At 58.3% G+C, this 19,239-nt stretch overlaps 3 protein-coding genes across 3 annotated transcripts; 1 reads left to right on the top strand and 2 right to left on the bottom strand.

Annotated features, from left to right (window-relative positions):
- Positions 1-153: 153 nt before the first annotated feature.
- LOC106023537 (RNA-binding Raly-like protein) lies at positions 154-6,765 on the bottom strand. The gene is made up of 7 exons (XM_013129802.2): positions 6,729-6,765; positions 4,095-4,173; positions 2,234-2,284; positions 1,811-1,959; positions 1,374-1,487; positions 1,051-1,208; positions 154-165 (listed from the first exon to the last, which is right to left on the bottom strand). The coding sequence occupies exons 1-7, from the start codon at positions 6,763-6,765 to the stop codon at positions 154-156; spliced, it is 600 nt and encodes a 199-aa protein (XP_012985256.2).
- A 1,041-nt stretch (positions 6,766-7,806) lies between these two features.
- On the bottom strand, positions 7,807-12,594 carry LOC101872690 (C-type lectin domain family 18 member A). Its single transcript, XM_031051776.2, is given in 12 exon segments — positions 7,807-8,337; positions 8,498-8,589; positions 8,701-8,797; positions 8,875-9,004; positions 9,117-9,223; positions 9,343-9,435; positions 10,165-10,272; positions 10,364-10,485; positions 10,877-10,989; positions 10,992-11,264; positions 11,797-11,888; positions 12,495-12,594. Coding segments are annotated over 12 exon segments (1,365 nt in total). The 3' UTR covers positions 7,807-8,299.
- Positions 12,595-14,295: 1,701 nt separating this feature from the next.
- LOC101872856 (fibulin-7-like) lies at positions 14,296-17,362 on the top strand. Its single transcript, XM_031051704.1, is given in 9 exon segments — positions 14,296-14,367; positions 14,784-14,940; positions 15,106-15,276; positions 15,465-15,590; positions 15,742-15,864; positions 15,945-16,082; positions 16,163-16,301; positions 17,003-17,067; positions 17,070-17,362. Coding segments are annotated over 9 exon segments (1,284 nt in total).
- Positions 17,363-19,239: the final 1,877 nt, after the last annotated feature.

Here is a 19,239-nt window from a genome sequence, read left to right as displayed (position 1 = left end):
CCATAGGGATTAGGACCCCTGGGGTGCTTTCTCTGCAACTCACAGCACCCATGGGTGAGTAGATGCTGGCAGGCAAAGCAGCCAGGATTTAGGATGCTCTTTTGGGATACGGTCCTCTTCTTTTTTCTGCTCCCTTCCCTCCTCAGCCATGTCTTATCTGTAGGTCTGAAAACAGGAGGAAAAGAAAACCCAAGCACACTTGAACACAAAGACTCCTCTGGCCACAGCTGGGAGATGGAGCTGCTGGTGGCAGGGCATAGCTGTGCTCAGAGCAGGCACCTCCCCAGCATGTGTGGCATGAGCTGGAAGTCTCAAAAGAAATAGGAGCACAAGATGGAAAGGGCTGGCGACGCGGGGAGGCCTCAGCATCCCGATGTGCCTGCTGGCTCATCTCACGGTCCAACATGGTTTTTTACCTGCAAGGAAAAATGGAGAGCTTGGCTGCCCTTCGATGTGTGCCAGCAGCAGAGTCAACCCCCCTGCACCCAGCTGGGGGATGTGAGCATGGGAGCAGCCGCTTGGAGAAAAGGAATTTATACTCCAAAGGGGGTTTTGCAGCCACTGCTGCTGCAGTAACACACACTGAGGGGGTTGCTGCAGAGGGCTTGCGGCTGTCTTGGAGACACAGGTGGTTGCACTCTGGCACACAGTCACGACAGCTTGGGGGAACCTGATGGAGCATCAGTTCTGCACCAGGTATTCCCCATCAGGGCACAGGCTGCCAGCAAGCAGGGATGAATTTTAGGAGAGTAAAGAGCACAGGACAAAGCCTGTAGGGACAGGACAGGGGGCAATGGCTTTAACCTGACGGAGGGGACACTGAGATGAGCTCTTAGGCAGAAGTTCTTCCCTGTGAGGGTGCTGAGGCCCTGGCACAGGTTGCCCAGAGAAGCTGTGGCTGCCCCATCCCTGGCAGTGTTCAAGGCCAGGTTGGACGGGGCTTGGAGCAACCTGGTCTGGTGGAAGGTGTTCCTGCCTGTTGGTTGGAACCAGGTGAGCTTTAAGGTACCCTGTAACCCAAACCAGGCTGTGACCTGTCCCCATCTTCACCATCTCCTCTGTGTCTGTGCTCTCCTCGGTGCTGTCCATGTTGCGCAGGTCACTGTGCCCATCAGCTCCCCTCCCCTCCTGTCTCTGTGACCACTCTTCCACTGGGGATGGTGACTCTGGCCCTGTCTCTAACCTCTTTCTCTCACTCTCGTTGGACCCTGCAAGAACAGAGACAGCAGAAACTAATCGTACCCTTGCAAACATCCGCCCTATCCTCATACTTGTGCCAAGTGGCTGGACCCTCTCCTCCCAGCCTGGGGAAGGTGCAGGGCACTGGGAATGAGCCACGTGGGTGCCGCAGGGTCTGTGGCCTGTCCCCTCACCTGCCAGCTGCTCTCTCTGCTGATCCATGCGATCCAGGCTCTCCAGCAGACTGTCCACCTGCACCTTGATCTGGCTCAGCTCCCCCTTGATGGAATGCAGCTCTTCAGCCCGCACTGCAGAGAGAGGAGCTGTTAGGATCCCACCTGGTTCTGCAGCACACCTGGAACCAGGAGACACAGTCCTTGGCAGCCATCTCTGAAGCATCCTTCTCTCCAGAGCATCCTCCCTACCCAGCATCCCTGGGAACATCCTTGGAACAGCCCCATCCCTGGGGAGCAGAGACAGGTCCAGAGGACAACCACCAGTGCAGGGCAGTCCAGCCTGTGTCTGCTGGGGCTGAGGACTCACAAGGTCAGCCTCTGGGCACCAGCACTGCTCTAATGCACTGAAACGTGAGGGCTGAGCCTCCTCCTCCTCCCAGTCCCATCACACTCACACTTTGTCCGTTCCACCATGGAGCTGGTGCTGCTCCTGGCCCTGGGCTGTGGACTTGGGCTGCTTTTGCATCCTGTTCCCATGTGAGTTCGTCTGGTCTTGACTGGGATGCAGTTAATAAGGGGAGGAATCTTCTGGTACTCATACACCCTGCAAGGGCACAAAAGTACAGTGGTGTGAGCACAACCTTGGAGGGGCAGCAGCAGCCCCTGCCAGCCAAGAAAGCATCTCTCAGGGGCCCTCTGTGGTGAAGAACCCCTAACCTGGGCATTGCCCACCCCACGCAGTGCTTCTGCCCCATGTGTTCACTCCCCAAAGCCTCCAGCCTAGGGATAAACACCACCAAGCCTCATGAAAGCAAGGTGATGGATGCCCATGGACCAAAGCCACCTGCGCTCAGCACACCCCACTCCTCGATGCTCACTGGTATGGGAAGTCATCCCTGCAGAAGTCGTAATCCAGGTCGCAGTTACCACTGCAGGAGAGGGAGAGGAGAACAAAAGTCACCTGCTCTGCAGGGCCATGGGTGTTGTGAAGCAGCCACTTCTAACTGGGGCACCTACCCACCTCCGTCCCCATCCCTAGGGAGCATCCTGGAGGGTACCACACAAGCTGCAGCACACCCCAGGGACTCCTGGCTGTGCCCTGGAGGGGTTTGCCCTGGGACAAACCAAGGTGTTTGTGGGGATGGAGGGAGCCTCCCAGGGCAGAACCAGCAGGTTCTGCTCTCAGGAAGCTGCATTCCGAGCCCCCTGATACTACATTTCATGGTCCAGCTCTGCATGCTGCTGGCTTGCTGGGCTCCAGATTAAGAAGGGATCTGTCAAGGGAGTGCCTCCAATGCAGGCAGCTGACATGCCGGTAATGAATCATGTGCTGTGGACCAGGAGCAGGGGGGAGCAGGAGGAATGATGCTGAAGTTCATTTTGCTGCTTCAGCTCTCCCAGAATCAGGGAGTGTGGGATTAAGCCAAACCCAAGGGGAGACAAAGCCGTGCTCAGAGCATTGCTGGGATGAGGAGTCTTCCCCAGCCACACTGCTGGGAATGGGGGGACTCGTGTAAGGTCCTCAGGGCTCCAGGTTTTGCTGTACATGAGTTTGCCTCTATGGGACTGATGCTGGAGCTCAGGGAGAGCTGGAGGTCTGCTGAGGAGAGCTAATGGGCAAATTGGGCTGCCCTGCCTGGGCCACCAAGGCTTGCTCAGCACAGGAGGCAGCTCAGAGCCCATCACAGAGCAGACACCCCCAGCCCTGCTGCCACACTGCCTCATTCAGCAGTAGTCTGCACAGAAAGCAGCCTGCAAGCACCAGTCCTCCCAGTAAGGATGAGCTGGCAACCCTAGGGGGCCAAGATCTGTCCTTGATGCCTGCTCCTAGGGTTATTTTGGGAGCTTTTGGTACAGCCTTGCTGCCTCCCAACTTCCCATTGTGGCAATGGGGATGGTGGATGCTTCACATCCCACTGTCAGCCCAAGGAGGAAGGTCACAACCTGCCTTGAGGAAGAGGGAAATGAGCAGGTGGGAGAATCCCAATCCAGGCACAGGGCACGGGGAAGGTCCCAGATACAATGACTGCTGCTGGCCAGAGCCTGTGCAGAAAGGTAGGGGGTGGCCTGTACTGGTGGCACTACAAGAGACCAGGTCTTGGGGTCCATCACCCAGCTAGGGACACAGCAAGGGTTCTTCCTGGCTCAGCTCTTGGCTCAAAGCATCCACTGAAAAGAGCCAAAGCAGCGGCTGCCATGCTCCAGGGCCAAGGGGACCATTGGTCCCTGCCCTGCCCATTCTGCATCCCTGTGGCACCATGGCAACAGGCAGAGCAATTAGTTCAATCAGGGCTTCACAAAAAGCTCCCTCCCCTCCTCCCCACATGCCTGCCAAGCCAGGGAGCTGGAAGCCCACAGGAATGGGGACCCAGTCTGCTACCACCACCATCATCTACTGCCATCGCCAGGGCCACCACCACCACTGTGTGCCTCTGCAGGGATGTCTGTCCTCTGAGGAACAGCACTGAAAGGCCAGAACTACACCAACATCAGTGTTTGTAATGTGTGGAGACTATGGGCACTTCTCCTGGCATCTTCAGATGGGGAACAGGGAGCTCTATACCCCATGGGTGGCAACCATCAAGGGCTTCAGCCACCACCGGTGTGTCCAGGCCCCATCAGGATGGGGCAGGGACATCCACCACCATGTCCACCACCACATACAGGCTGGCTTTGGAGTGACGGAGAGCAGGGTAGGAAGAGGAGCAGGATGGGACAGAACCCAGCCCTAGCACTCACTGGTACAGGCTGCTGCCATGCTGCCTCTTCTGGCCCAGCCTGGCCCGGCTCGGCTTGGCCTCTCTGGCCATGTCCAGATCTGAAGAAAGACAAAAGAGCAGGATGACCAGTGTGAAGAAAAAGGATGTCAACACCCAACCCCACACTGGCTTCATGAGCTACATTCCTTTCCCAGCTGGAGATGTCCCACTCCAGAGCATGGACCACTATATGCAGTTCGGGTGTCCTCAGCATAGGAAGGACATGGAGCTGTTGGAACAAGTCCAGAGGAGGCCATGAGGATGATCAGGGGACTGGAGCATCTCCTGTATGAAGACAGGCTGAGAAAGTTGGGGCTGTTCAGCCTGGAGAAGAGAAGGCTGCATGGAGACCTCGTAGCAGCCTTCAAGTGTCTGAAGAGGGGCTACAGGGATGCTGGGGAGGGACTATTCATTAGGGACTGTAGTGATAGGGCAAGGGGAAAGGGGTTAAAACTTAAACAGGAAAGATTAAGATTAGACATTAGGCAGAAGTTCTTCCCTGTGAGGGTGCTGAGGCCCTGGCACAGGTTGCCCAGAGAAGCTGTGACTGCCCCATCCCTGGCAGTGTTCAAGGCCAGCTTGGATGGGCCTTGTAGCAACCTGGTCTAGTGGAGGGTGTCCCTGCCCGTGACAGGGGCTTGGAATTGGATGAACTTTGAGGTCCCTTTCAACCCAAACCATTCTATGATTCTATGATCTGCAGGATGAGCTAGAAGCTCTTTCTAGATTTAAGTTTTTGTAAAGCATAGGAGTGGTCCAGGGTTGTGTCAGGACATGGAGCAGCTCTGGTTGTCCCTGCAGCAGCCCTTTCCCATTGGTGCCCCATCCCCAGGAGCCTGTGCCCATCACAGCTCTAATCAGAGCAGCAGAAACACCTCTGATGGTGAGGGTAGTTAACCCCCAGAGACATTTCCTACCACCGCCATGATGAATCCACTTTTCCTATTGCTCTTGCTGGGTAGTTGGGCCATGTTTCAGGGAGCCTCAGGATGCTGGTGAGCTCTGCCCAGCGCAGATGAGTGCCAGGGATGGAGGAAGCCCCACTCCCAGCTGCATCCCACTCCCAAAGACTGCCAGGACATCTATGATGTTGAGACATAGATGGAGATGTCTCCAGGTATGCACATCACACCTCCCCACTGATGCTCTTCACCCCTTCTCTGGGATTTCACAGCCAGCATACGTATCAGCTGCATCAGGGAGGTTTAGAATGGAGATAGGAACAGTTCCTTCCCCAAAGGGTGCTCAGGCATTGGAACAGGCTGCCCAGAGCAGTGATGGAGTCATCATCCCTGGAAGTGTTCACAAACCGTGTAGATGAGGCCCTCAGTGCCATGGTTCAGTGATAGCCTTGGCAGGGCTGGGGAACGGTTGAACTTGAAGATCTTGAAGATCTTTTCCAACCTGGCTGATTCTATGATAAAAGCCAGCTTTAATCTATTTTCTGACTATACATTCGAAAGCCACCTCAAGCAATGCTTTGCTAACATCTCCTTATACTTAATTATTTGGGGGGCTCAAAAACCTCTCTGACCTCTGGGCTACGAAACGGTGGGTGAGATGCTGAGGCTCCCTCTTGCGCGCTTCCCCTTGGCCATGGTAAGTGTGAGGCACCACTGACACTGCAGATGCCACTGCACCAGGAACCCTGAGCTGAAGCTTCTCGAGCCCTCTGGGAACACACCAGCTCATCAGAGAGCTCTAGACTGCCCCAGGAGCATACACACTGACCACGGGTCCTCTCAAGCCCCACATCTGTCAGAGCAAAATCTCTCCAATCCCTGTGCAGGAGAGGGTTTCTGAGCTGTAGGAAGCTGACACTTGTGTGCTTTCCAGGCTGTCACCTTGTGTGATGAGGTCTGGGGGCTAGCTCTGCTCTGGGGTGAGCTGGGGAAGGCGCTCCATTCACTTTGTAATGCTGGCACCCATTTCTGTCCCCAGCACACCAGGGAGGTGAAGTTTATCACTGGTGACATCCCTCTCTACAGCCCATCACATCCATCCAGCAGAACCCCCTACTCCCCTCCCTGCCAGTGCGACAGAGAGCTCAGCACCCCAGCCAGGGACCCCAGGGACACTGTCACAGGCCACCTGCATGGAGGGCACTGTCGTGTTGGGGCAGGGGACCTGGGACAACAGGGCTTCATCACCCCAGGGGCATGGGCCTGGGTTTGGGCTCCTTTCACTGTAGTGGCAGAGGGGCATCCTGCTACTGGGATGACATCCCTGTCCTGGGAGGGAACGGTGTCCGGATCATCCCGGCATTGGTTAGAGGTCCCTATCCCGGGAGTAATGGCATGGGGAGGACTAAGCATGCCGGTACCGGGAGGATATCCCAGCCCTGGGGAGGTACTGGTACCTGGATGGGGGCTACTCGGTATCGGGAGGACGCACGTGTCCGCGGGAAGGGACCCCGGCACCGGGGATGGCCCTGCCCGGAGGAGGGCTGTGGGGATGAACGTGCAGCAGGAGGTTGGCCACGGGCTGGGCTGCCGCTGCCGGGGGAGCATGCTGGTGCCGGAGCATCCCCTGGGAAGGGGTGTGTGAATAGGGCCGGTGCCGAGGGTGTCACCCGGCGGAGGGAGTGCAGGGCCGGCTCCGGGTCGGTACTCACATCTCCAGCCCGCGTCCCCGCTGCCGAAAAGCGTCATCGCCCCGCGGCACCGGACCCGGACCCGGCACCGGACTGAGAGCGCCGCCACCGAGTGGGCCCTACCACCTCCGGGTGCGGGCAGGGGGGCGCGGGCCACACCATCGCGACGCACCGGGTAAGGGGAAAGGGGAGGGGACCACGCCCCATCCCTTGCGCAGCGACGCTTTATTGCAGCACCGCGGCTCTCCTCATCCCCATCTTCACCCCCATCTCCATCCTCATCCCCGTCCAAATCCTCGTCCTCATCCTAATCCCATCCCCATTCCTATTCCCATCCTCACCCTCATCCCCTCATTATCCCTGTCCTTATTCCCACCCTCATTCCCATCCTCGACCCTCTCCTTATCCCCATTTCCTCCCCCTCCTAATCCCCATCCTCATCCTGTCCTTACCCCTATCCACATTCCTGACCCCATCCCTGTCTCCATCCTCATCCCCATCCCCGTCCTCATACTATCCTCATTCCCATCCCCATCCCCATCCGTATTACCTCCTCATCCCTATCCCCATCCCCATTGTCAGTCCATCCCTGAGCCCACTCCATCCCTGTCCTTGTCCCCATCCCTGGCTCCATCCTCCCCCTGACCCTGGCCCTGTCCTCATCCCCATCCTCCCTGGGCTCTTTACCCCACCTAGGACATCCAGCCTCCTCTGACATGCTGGACCCTTGCCTTCCTGGCTCAGTTGTACCCAGCTTTGACCAGCTATCCCCACCCTTACAGATGTTGATGTTGCTCGTCCCCTTCAACAACACCCATCAGCACCAGGGGCACACGCTTGCGGCCAGCATATGGGGTGCTGCAGCCTGGGGCTGCCCTGGGGGTGTAAGAAACAGCTCTTGACTAGCTCCACCCCCAAAACACCTCCAAGGTGATGGAGACACAAGCCCAGCCAAGAGGAGCTGGTCTGTGTTCTTCCATCCTCTATCTCCATTCATCCACAGATGGAGCTGGAGGTACCACCCTGTGTAGGCAGGATGTGAGCTGTGGTAGACAGAGAGACTGGTGGATCTGGGACAAGAGAAGAAGACAAACTGCTCTTCCCAAAGAAGAGGTCTTTATTAACCACCCAAGTGATGGTGAGGAACTAGATGATAATGAAAGACAAGATCATGATGAGGAACCTGCAGTGTCAGCCTGGGGGGCTCCCAGTGTGAGAGCTGAGCCAGTCCTCACCCTCAGACATGCTGAGGTTTGTGCCCACTAAAAATTCCCCCCATGTCCCCTCATGGCATCTGCACCAAGTTCTGGACACATCCTGGCTACCAACAGAAAAGGAGGATGCTGTTGGACCTGGTATCTCCCTGCCCGCAGGGCATCCACGGCGTGATGGCAACAGGAAGATGAGGAGCAGAAGACAATGCAGTTCTGGGGATGCTGATGTAAAGTGGGTACCCTGGGTCCCATCAGCCCCCCATCTCCAGGAGCCAGGGAGGGGGCCTTCATGGCCTGGGCTTGGCACAGCACTGGGGTCATCCTGAGCCATGGGCTCAGCGCAGCAGCCAGCACTGGACAGGGCCTGGAGCTGTTGGCTCAGGGATCCTGCTGCCACAGGGAGATGTGCTCCTGGGCTGAAATGCGATATCAGAGTCAGTGTCCCTCACACCAGGAAGGATCCAGAGGTCTGAGCAGGGCTGGTAGTGGGGAACGGACCCTACAGAGCCAGGAGCCTGCACCCTTGGGGCTCAGCACTCAGGGAAGTTGCAGGAGGGCTTCCAGCTACTCACTCACCAAACTGGCAGATGTACCGGTTCCGGGTCTTGCAGCGTTGGTCGTTCCAGTTGAACGCAGCCAACGCTTGCATCTCCACACAGTTCCCAAACCTGAGTCCCCATGGGCACAGGGAGGAGGTGTGTGTGAAACCAGCCACTCCAGTGGCACGGTGGTGACACCACACGGAAGTCTGGTGTCCTGCAGGTCCAACAGGAACTTACCCTTGGTTGTCTGGCTGCCCGAAAGCGAAGCTGGTGAAGGAGGATGGCTCACCCACATCCCAGCGGAAGGAAGCCTTAGATGTCTTGTAGGTGAGGCCTGGAGGAGCAGGAGGTGTGGTGGCACATCCACTAGGACCCTGTGTACCCCGCACCCTGCCCACAGCCGTCACTTACCAATCCAGAAGTTCCCAGTGTCGAAATCGGTGTCTGTCACCCTGTTACCAGTCTCTAAGTGGCTGAGGTAGAAAGCCAGGATGTCCTGGACCTTCTGGTTTCTGATCTGGGCCAACATTGCCCCTTTCTCCTGCAGGGAAGGGAGTGAGTCAGCCCCAGACACATGGCCCAGGCAGTGGAAAGGTGCATGGGGAGCTGTGAGCATGATGGCATCGTTCAGCTGGTGCATCCCAGGGACTCACTTGGCACTTTAGTTTGGCTCCATAATAGGTGTCAGCCTCAGAGGACACCATGAAACAGTCGCCATCTATCTGCACATCACAGGTGTGGAAGGGGAACCGAATCTTTGCTGGGGACACAGGCAAAAGGTGGGTCCCTGTGCCAGTGGCCCCACCAGAGGTCCCATAGCCCTGCTCCGTGGGTCCCAGCCTGCAAGATCCCTGCTGCCACCCTGCAGCACAGACTCACTGCCGCACTCAGCGCCGCCATAGCCCACATCGCAGAGGCAGGAGCATTCCTCCTTCCTGAACCTGCCGTGGAGGCATTGTCTGCTGCACCTCACTGCAGGAGAAGAGCTGTGCTAGCTGGTGGGGGCTCAGCAGCCCCTGCCCATCCCAGCTGAGCTTGTGCTGCACAGTGGGTGCTGCACTGAACTGAGCCAGTGCATGCTTGTGCTGCACAACTGTGTAATTGTGAGCACCAAGCAGACCATGACTGCGGCCTTGGCCACAAAATCCCGGCCTGGTTTGAGTTGGAAGGGACCTTAAAGCTCATCCACTTCCAACCCCTTCCCACAGACAGGGACACCTTCCACCAGACAAGGCTGCTCCAAGCCCCATCCAGCCTGGCCTTGAGCACTGCCAGGGATGGGGCAGCCACAGCTTCTCTGGGCAACCTGTGCCAGGGCCTCAGCATCCTCACAGGGAAGAACTTCTGCCTAAGAGCTCATCTCAATCTGCCCCCTGTCAGGTTAAAGCCATTCCCTCTTGTCCTGTCCCTACAGGCCCTTGTCCAAAGCCCCTCTCCAGGTTTCTTGCAGCCCCTGTAGGCACTTGAGCTGCTCTAAGGTCTCTCCTTAAGGAGCCTTCTCTTCTCCAGGTTGAACCAGCCCAGCTCTCTCAGCCTGGCTCCAGAGCAGAGCTGCTCCAGCCCTCGGATCATGCCCATGCCCTCTACTGACATTGCACACTCATGCACTGCACCCACCCTGTGCACACATGCTCCGCACTGGCCATATACACGTGTCTCTAAGGCAAGGGAAGACAGGGGTTTTGTGGGCACCCCTCTCACCTTGGCAGTACCTTCCCGTGTATCCCGAGGGACAGGAGCACTGGCAGCTGCTGAGGTCAAGGAGACCATTGTTCCTGCAGCTCATGCGACAGGGGTTCCTGGGCACCTCTGGGCATGGCACAGACATGAGTATCAAGGCCTGTGGTGTCTCTGGATGGCATGCAGGGGCCGGGGAGTGGGACTGGCCTTGGGTTCTCACCACAGAGGCCGCCGCTGTGGTCCCAGGACTTGAAGCATCCGGAGAGGCCGGCGGTGCAGAGGGAGCACCAGGGGCCCTGCTTGTAGGGCAGGACGGGCGTCCCCGACACCTCCCAGTTGCCCCTGCCCCCGCAGACAGCTGGAGCCCAGCTCACAGCGACAAGCCACGCCCACATCCCAAGACACGACCCCACCAGGGCAAACACCACGCCCACACCCTAAGATCCCACGCCCACTCCTGTATGGCCATACCCCTTTATGGCAAAGATCACGCCCACATCCCACCAAGCTCCGCCCACATGGCCTAGTAACGCCCACCTGCAACACGAGGCCACGCCCCCATCACCGTGCATCCCCATTGGCCAGCCCACCCTCCACTGGACACATCCCCGAAGAGGCCCCGCCCCCAGCAGCAGCGTCCCACCGCATTCCCTTCTACCCGCCCTCCCCACCGGCACCGGAGCCCCGGCCGCGGCTGCGCGTACGCCCTCCCTTTCCCGGGCTCAGGTCTTACCCTGGGGAGTAGGCGCAGGCGAAGGCCTCGCTGGGGCCGTGCCCCCCGGCACAGAGGCAGCGGCCGCAGCCCAGCCGCCCCGCCGTGGCCCACACCAGCTACGGGAGACGGGTGTCACCCCGGTCCGGGGGTCTCCGGATCCCCCCCAGATTCCCGCGCCCACCTGGGTGTAATGGTGGCAGGTGGCATTGCGGGCGCAGCGCCCCGTCCCGTAGTCATAGCGTCGGCCCTCGGCGAACCAGCGCTCCAGCACGGCCCCGAAGCCTCCGGTGACCACCGGCAGCAGCGCCTCGCTCCAGCCCAGCTGCGGCGCCGGCGGTGGAGCGGGGCCTTGCAGGCAGCTGGCTGCCCGCGCCCCTGCCAGCCGGGCCAGCTCCTCGTCCCACTCCTGCAGGGGGGACCGTGAGCCACTGAGGCCCCCAGGGACGGGCCCGGTGCGGGGGAAGCTGCGGGACAGCGCAGGGGGTGTGTGGGGACCACCAAGGGGGTTAAAACGGGATCGCTGAGGGGCATCAGGAGGTTGAACAGGATGGTGCAGGGAGGAGACTCCAGGGGACCATCCCTGCCCTTGGTTTATGCAGGTGTGGGGTGACTGGGAAACATAAAGGACCATTGTGGGCCACGGAGCACCCTACAGGGGACCAGCCGTGCTCTTGGTGTGTGTAGGTGTGAAACGACTAGGGGACACTGAGGGCCGTTATAGGACATGGGGGACCCCATAGGGACCCCAAGGGACCATCTCTGTCTTTGGTGTGCACCAGATCTGGCAGGGCCAGCCCCATGCTGGCCAGCTCTTCTCTTCTGTTAACTTGCTAATGAATTACTGCATAGCACCCATGGGCTGCCCCCCTCCCTGGACATGCAGTGGGAGGTGCATGGGGACATCCAAGGGGGAGACACATGCCTGCGGGGGGGCTCACCAGCTTTTGCATGTTGGCGGCAGGGGGCTGCACTTTGCTCCTCAGCTTGTTGTGCAGCGAGAGCACCAGGAAGCTCTCCTTCATGCTGAGAGCTGGGAGGGGGGACAGCAGGGGCTGGGGCTGAGGCACTGTGCGGTGCAAGTGCCTTCCCTGTATCCTCTGGTGTGCCTGACGGCTGCTTCCAAGGCCCCCTGAAGGATCCTGCCATTAGCCGCAGCCAGGGATACGGGGAAGGCACCCGGGTCTCCATGGAGACTCAACGGGAGAGAAGAAAGAGCTTTTGGGCTGGGAGCACAAAAGAGGCAGGGGCCAGGGGGGTCCAGCCTGCTGAGCCCTCATCTCACATGGGTGGGCTGAATCTGTTAGGAATGTACCCAGTTCCCACCACCCCCCTCTGTCCTCCCAGCACCCAGACTCCACCAGGCTGCACCCATCACTAGCCCCCATCATCAGCCTCCATCACCAGCCTCACGCCCCCCAAGCACCAGCCCAGCCTCGCAGCCACATCCCATCACCAGCCCCATGCTCCCCACTTCCCGCCCCATCCCATTCCAGCCCTCATTACACCACCAAGACCCCTGTTGCCATCCCAGGGTTCCTATTACCCACCTGGCCCCCTGCCTGCCTGGCCTGGTTTAGGGGACAGTGTTCAGGGTGCACCCTTAAATCTGCCATGCCCAGCCTCTCTTCCCGATTACCTCCAGGAGCCAACGCAGGCAACACCTCCGAAGCATCCGACCGTGTCTCACCCACCCTCCATGCCAGGAGGCTGCAAACCAGCAGCACCAGGAGCTTCATGCAGGTGCCTGGGTTCGGGGGAACCAGACCCCACAGTTCCACAGGGAGAATCTGAGAGAGACGAGCCACCCTGCAGTGGCTCTGGTGTTGGGTTGAGCTCGGCTGTGTGGTTCTGCGCGCTCCTGTGTGCTTGTGTGTGTGTCTGGTTGCAGGATTTGATCCTATTCAGAACTCAGACAGGCACCACTGGTCAGCTCAAACAAAAGCTTGACGGGTGAGTAATAGCTCTGTCAAAACAGTTGCTCGCTGGTGCAAAAGCAGCAGACAGCTCCCAGGGTCTGGGCTGCAGCCCCGCTGGGATGTCCTGCACAGGGGTCAGAAACCTTGCTCTGCCCCAGCCCCACCACCAAGCCAGGATTGGGATGGGAAGGCAAGTGGCAGCTGGTACCCCAAGCAACACCACTCTGGGGTGCTGGGAGAGTGGATGCCAAGGGTGTGAGAGCAGTTCAGGGACCCTGCCCCATGAATTAAACATGCTGGGAGGTAACACACACCGATATGGCAGGAAGCCAAATACTGGCTCTCGAGCTGCTCAGCAGCATATCAGCACAGATACGGGCTGGGAGGATGCGATGGCTGGGGGCTGGCAGCAGGACGGGTGCCAGGTTCAGAGGGGCAGAGGTCTCATCAGCACTGGGGATAAGGCAAGGGTCCTGGAACCCATGAAGCCTGGGGGGCTCATTAGCACCCATAGCTCTACCACAGGGCTGGGATCCCAGCGCTCATGATGGATGCTGCCATTGCATGGGGTAGATGTCTGGGCTACAGACACCCCTGCTGGGGGTAGTTGGGGAAAAGGAATATGCTACTGTGGATGGGAGGGAATAAAAGCATCCCACCACCTGCTATTGGAGGAAAGCTAGATGTCAGCAGAAGTCCAGCCCTGAATCCAACAGACACTCTCTCACTGCTCAGACTGTGACAAAACCTAAACTTAGCCTGAGCCCCAGCACTCATGATAACAACACCAAACCTCAACCAGACCTACTCTACATTTGGACCTGAACACTTTGCACTGGCCCTAACCCTAACTATAACCCAAACCCTAGCTCTAACCCTAATTTTAATCCTAACCCTAACCCTAATGCTGACCCTCACTTTAACCCTGACCCTGATGTTAATGCTGACTGTAATGCCAACCTGCACCCCAACTCTAGGCTGCAGCAGAGCCCTGGTGTCCCCCTCTAAGTTCCAGTCATGGCTGAGCTCAGCAAAACCATACTGAGGCCAGTGAGTCCTTGGTTCTGCCCAGCTGCCGTCCTCAGCATCCCCCAGCCCCACTGGGGAGATAGATTTCACCATTGATCCCAAATCCATCCCTTCTCATGGAGATTTTCCCACACTTAGCAAGCACTCGGGATTAACCTCCTCCTGCAGCCCTGCATGCAGGCACCCCTGGAGCCACAGCTGGCTGTGGGGTGAACCAGGCACTGACAGCATAGCAGCAAGTGCTGTGACAGCCACCGCCTGGCCCCGGCATCTGCTGGCCCTGTGACATGAAAGGCCCCAAAGCCTCTGATGTGCAGAGAAGGAAGAGAAGGGAGAGGCTGGCGCCAGTGCCAAAGGGAAACTTTCCCGTGGCTTGGCCTTGGCCAGGGGAAAAAACAACAAACGCCCGAGCACGCGCCGTGGATAAATCCCAGTGAGTGCAGGAGTGTGGCAGAGCCACACCGACAGAACCTCATCTCATCCAGCCCCAGCATGATGCTCCTTGTCCTGCTGCCAACCTGGCTGGCCATGGGCATCCTGCAGCTGCCCCTTGGCAGTGCCCAGGTAAGGACCCTCCTGCCCCCTGCCAGCTCCCTTGCAGGCTGGGGGCTTCTCAGCACCCACCTCTGACACCACAGCGCACTGCCACCACCCCGGGGTGAAGGGTACGGCATGGTCACGGCACCCATGGGCTGCCCAGGGCTGGGGAGGAATGGTCATGGGGCTTTTCATCTGCTGCAGCAAGATGATGATAAACCCACCCAGAGCTTCTGAGCTGCTGCTCAGCACTCAAGTGCTGAGACAGAGCGTCTGAGGCTGGAAAAGAGAAAGGGGCAGGGGCAGACCCTGCACTGGGATGGGGAGGAAGGGGCTCTGCATCCAATCAAACCCAGAAGATGCTGCTGCTTGAGAGGGTACCCCCACACTGCAGCAGGGTGGTGGTGGCACCCAGTGATGGGGATGTCCTTATGTCCCCCCAGGAGTGCCTGAGCCCGCAGCAGGCACTCAGTGTGGTGCGGCAGATGCAGAGGCTGCTGGCAGCACAGGAGGCTGCCCAACTGCATGGCACGCGCGGCCTCTGGCAGCAGCTACTTGTCCTCCAGAGCCACCTCCAGAGACCAGCCACCAAATGTAATGGTAATCCCAGCCTGGACACTGATAGGGGGTGATGTCCCCATGGCACCAGCTCTGACCCTTGCATCCCCAGCAAGCAGCCTGGACAAGGACCCCAGCTCCTCACTGGGGATGGGGTCAGCTCCAGCTTGGCAATGTCTGTCCTCCCCCTTGTCTGTCTGTCTGCAGAGACCTGTCCACAGCCGGTGGTGCCCCTGAATGGACAGGTGCTGGGCCGGAGTGTGCGGGTGGGCCATGACATTCACTTTGTCTGTGATGCTGGTTTCTGGTTGGTGGGCTCTGAGACACGCAGGTGCAGGCAGGACCGCATGTGGAGCAGCACCCAGCCCTCCTGCAAAGGTCGAGTGTGGTCAGGGTGCCACAGGCTTAGCCCTGCTTGGGGGCTCCTCTGTCAGCCCAAGCCATGGGATCCCATTGTTCTGCTCACCTGGCTGCAGGGAAAACAGCCCAGAGGCTGCAGCAGTGAGCAGCAGGATGGAGCAAAGATGAGCTTCTCCAGCTGGTGTTCATGAGTTCCTTCTCCCTAGGTATTGATGACTGCTCCAGCAACCCATGTGCCAACAGTGGGACCTGTGTGGATGGCAACCGGAGCTACACGTGCCTCTGCCCCCGGGGCTGGTCAGGCCCCAGCTGCCAGAGCCCCATCTCCTCTTGTAAGTGTCCAGATTTGGGCTGCGGAGGATGAGGATGTTAATAGGTTCCATGCTGCGCCTATCTCCCCTTTCCTGGGCAGCCCCCTGGGACCTCAGCCCCCACCATCTCCCCATGCTCCATGCCCAGCAGTGACACCCATTTCTCCTGCAGACTGGGTGACACTGAGCAATGCCTCCTTCAGCCACCAGCCCCGCTGTGCCGAAGGCCGCCCAGGCTCCCGGCGCTGCAGCTGCGACCCCGGCTTCCAGATGCAAGACAGCAGCATGTGCCATGGTAAAACAGGGATAAAGATGGTGGGGAGGTGGGAAAACCAAGGCTTGGCCATAATGGGACCCCACTCTGAACCCCTCCAGACGTGGATGAGTGCCAGCTCTTCCAGTCCATTCCCCAGACCCGGCTTTGCCTCCATGAGTGCCTCAACCTCCCCAGCTCCTACCGCTGCCTCTGCCCATCTGGTTACCTTCTCCATTCTGACCGCAATGTCTGTGAGGGTAAGAGTGGTAGGAGCAGCAGAGGGAGCATCCCATGGGACCATGGGGACAGCCCTGCTCACCCCATGTCACCATTGCAGATGTGAATGAGTGCACTGGGAAGCAGCACAACTGCACTCAGGGCGACGTCTGCATCAACACCTTTGGGGGCCACGACTGTGTGCACCCCAAGTGCCCCCCACCACGCCACAACACCAGCTATGTCAAGACCTCTGCCTTGTGAGTACTGCATGTGGCTTGAGCTGCGTCATCTCCCCTAGTGATAGGTCCTGTGGTTCAGGGGACCATATTGTGTGGCAAATTGCCTGTGTGTGGTTGGCAAGCTCCCCATTGGTGGCTGGGGGTGAAGATGGGAGCACTCCAATACACGATGGCTTCATCCAACATCCTGTCCCCCAAGAGCCCCAGCCTGCACATGCTGCCGTACTACACATCCATGCAGTGCTGTCAGCTGTCATTCAGCAGGCGACAAGCCCCTGGCCTCATTCTTGAGGCTGAATTGCTTTTCTGTCTGAGCACAAGCCATCCAATCAGAGGAGCATCCTTGCTCCTGCTCATAGAATCAGAGAACAGTTTGGGTTGGAAGGGACCTTCAAAAGGCATCTAATCCAACACCCTGCAATGAGCATGGACATCCTGCACATCTGAGCCTGGCTCCATCCCTGGCCTCCAGCTGGGACTGTGGTACCCCTAGTCCCAGCCTCAGAGTATGACCCAGAGCTGCATCCCTGCAAGGCATGGCATTTGCCTGGTAGAGGCAGGGTGGGACAGAGATCCAATGCTGGGCGCACTTAGATATAGCTGTCTTGGGTTGCTCTGCACTGCTTGTGGCATGGGCTAGGCTAATTGGCAAGGATGCAGGCAGCTCCCTGAGAGCCAAAGCATGGCACTGAGGAGCAGTTCCCCTTCTCTCCTGGCAGCCAGTGCAACAGGAACCCATGCCCCATGGAGAGCCGAGCCTGCCATCTGGCCCCCACCTCCATCTCCTCCGCTACCTGCCGCTCCAGGCCAACCACACTGTGCCCCATGTGCTCTTCAAGATGACCACCACCCACTTCGTGGGTGACAGCCTGCGCTTTGCCATTACTGGTGGCCAGGGGCAGGGTGTCTTTGCTGTGAGGTGCTCTGGCCGGCAGGCAGGAGAGCTGGTGATCACCAGCCCTGTGGTGGGACCAGCCACACTGGAGGTGGAGCTGGAGATGAGCGAGTTCTCCCGCAAGGTCCTCCTGGGCAAGCACATCTTCAAGGTCACAGTCTTTATGTCCCCATATGAGTTTTGACCCCATCTGGATGTGGGTGTGGGGCCAGGCCAGGGTATCTCCCAGGAAGTGATGTAGTGGGTTCAGCTCAATGTTCTCAGTTCTTGTCCCATTAGAGACATCCCTCTCCTGTAATGCTTCCTCAAGGCTGGCAGGGCAAAGCCACCACAGCAGAAACCTGTCACAAAGGCTAGAAGGAAAGCCCTGTGGATAATGGGGGACCACTCTGGGGGTGCCTGCCTCTTCCAGCACCCCTGGCACACCAGGGGACTTGGCAGAGAGAGCTGGCAGCAAGTGGCATGATCCAGCTCCTTGTATCCTCTAATAAATCTGTAATAAAAGAAAAGTGTCTTTAGGAAAGGTGTCTTCTTTGCCCTGCCTGCTGCATGCTCCTGGTGCAAGGCTCCTGGGGAGAGCTGGGGTCACGGTCACAGCAGGGTGCCCTTGCAGAGCTCGGGGTACCAGTATCATGGGTCATGCAGTGCTCATGTTCCTCCCAGCACCTGTGTCGTTGAGGGCCACATTGAAGATCCCCCAGTGCAGGACTGAGAGATGGGTTGCACATGATGCCCTGCATGTCCTGCACAGCCAAGGTTCATCACCAGCCCCTTTGGCAGGTACCAGAAAAGTGCAGTGGGATGCCCTGACTGCAGGCAAGGAGGGGATGGTGACTGGGGCCAGGCTACTTTCAGGCCATGCTTACCTGTGGCTAGGAAACTTCCCTCTGCAACTTCTCCAACAGGAGCTGACCACATTGGCAGCTAAAGCTGCAGGCCTGCAGCTCACTGTGTACTTGAGCTGCTCCCCTGCTCCTGCCTCAGGGGGGTGGGCAGCAAGGACAAAAGAGGTGCAGCCCCCGACACTCCATGGGCACCACCTGCCACATCAGCACGGCCACACCAATGCACAGGGAGAGCCTCCAGCACCTTTTCGGTGATGAGGGCCTTTGGGGACAGCAAGTGAAGGACGTGCTGCCCTCATGACACCCTTCCCTCCACACACAGAGGCCTTCTGAGGTAAGTGTCCGGCTGCCTCTCACACAAAGCAGCCGCTGTGCACAGACAGCGGGAGGCTCATAAAGACATCCTTATGCACCCGCGGCTGCACTGCCACCAGCTCTGCTTGCCAGCGCCCAGGATCGGCACCGCTGCTTTGCTGCAGGAGAGGCTTGTGGGGCTTGCCTGTGCCAGCTGAGGTCTGAGCTGGATGCAGAGTAGAGAACTCCAAGGATAAATATTTATTCCTGAACAAGGTGTCCCAGCCAAACTGGGCACCCCAAAGGTGGTTTTGCACAGGCTTCCTGTACCCATCAAACCTTCAGGTACAAGACAACTTGGCTAATCGCAGTCATTCACATTACTGGTACTAATCACAGTACAACTTTGCAAAGAAGTGATATTTTTCCAGCAATCCTGCTGCTTTCTTGTTCATCCAGATGTCCCTGGAGTTTTGCTGGGGTTACAGTGATGCCAGATGATGCTGGGAGGGTTTTGAAGCTGTGTGAGAGTGGTTGAGATGCTGGTATTTTATTGGCTGACCTAGGGTACCCTTTATCCTTCATGGACCAGTTCCATGAAGCAAAGTCCTTATTTCCAAGGCTGGGATGTGCTTCCATCTGTTTTACTTAAGCATGAACAATAACAGAGTCTCCAGTAAAATTCCACTACCCTGTTACATTGCACTGTATAATCTGAATATATGTACTAACTGTAAAGACTGGTTGATATAAGAGTTAGGAAAGGGAATTTCCCTAACAGCTTCCAGGGAGTGGGATGGCTGGCTCCAGCTCACAGCCAGTTGCCAGTCCTTCCACTGCCTGCTCCCAGAGCCTCCCAGATGCAGCCACCTCCAAAGCCACAGAATCCCAGACTGATTTGTGTTGGAAGGGACCTTAAAGC

This window comes from Melopsittacus undulatus, chromosome Z (assembly GCF_012275295.1).
Source record: "Melopsittacus undulatus isolate bMelUnd1 chromosome Z, bMelUnd1.mat.Z, whole genome shotgun sequence".
Lineage (NCBI taxonomy): Eukaryota > Metazoa > Chordata > Aves > Psittaciformes > Psittaculidae > Melopsittacus > Melopsittacus undulatus.
The sequence above is the reverse complement of the archived record's forward strand: the minus strand, read 5'-3'. Positions and strand labels throughout refer to the sequence as shown.

Excerpts from the sequence above, each read along its gene's own strand:
- LOC106023537 (XM_013129802.2), bottom strand. The coding sequence starts at position 6,765 with ATGACGCTTTTCGGCAGCGGGGACGCGGGCTGGAGAT. Across the intron at positions 4,174-6,728 it reads CGGGGACGCGGGCTGGAGAT|ATCTGGACATGGCCAGAGAG; the intron begins GTGAGTACCGAC and ends GTCTTTCTTCAG. Across the intron at positions 1,209-1,373 it reads GCAGAGAGAGCAGCTGGCAG|GGTCCAACGAGAGTGAGAGA; the intron begins GTGAGGGGACAG and ends CTGTTCTTGCAG.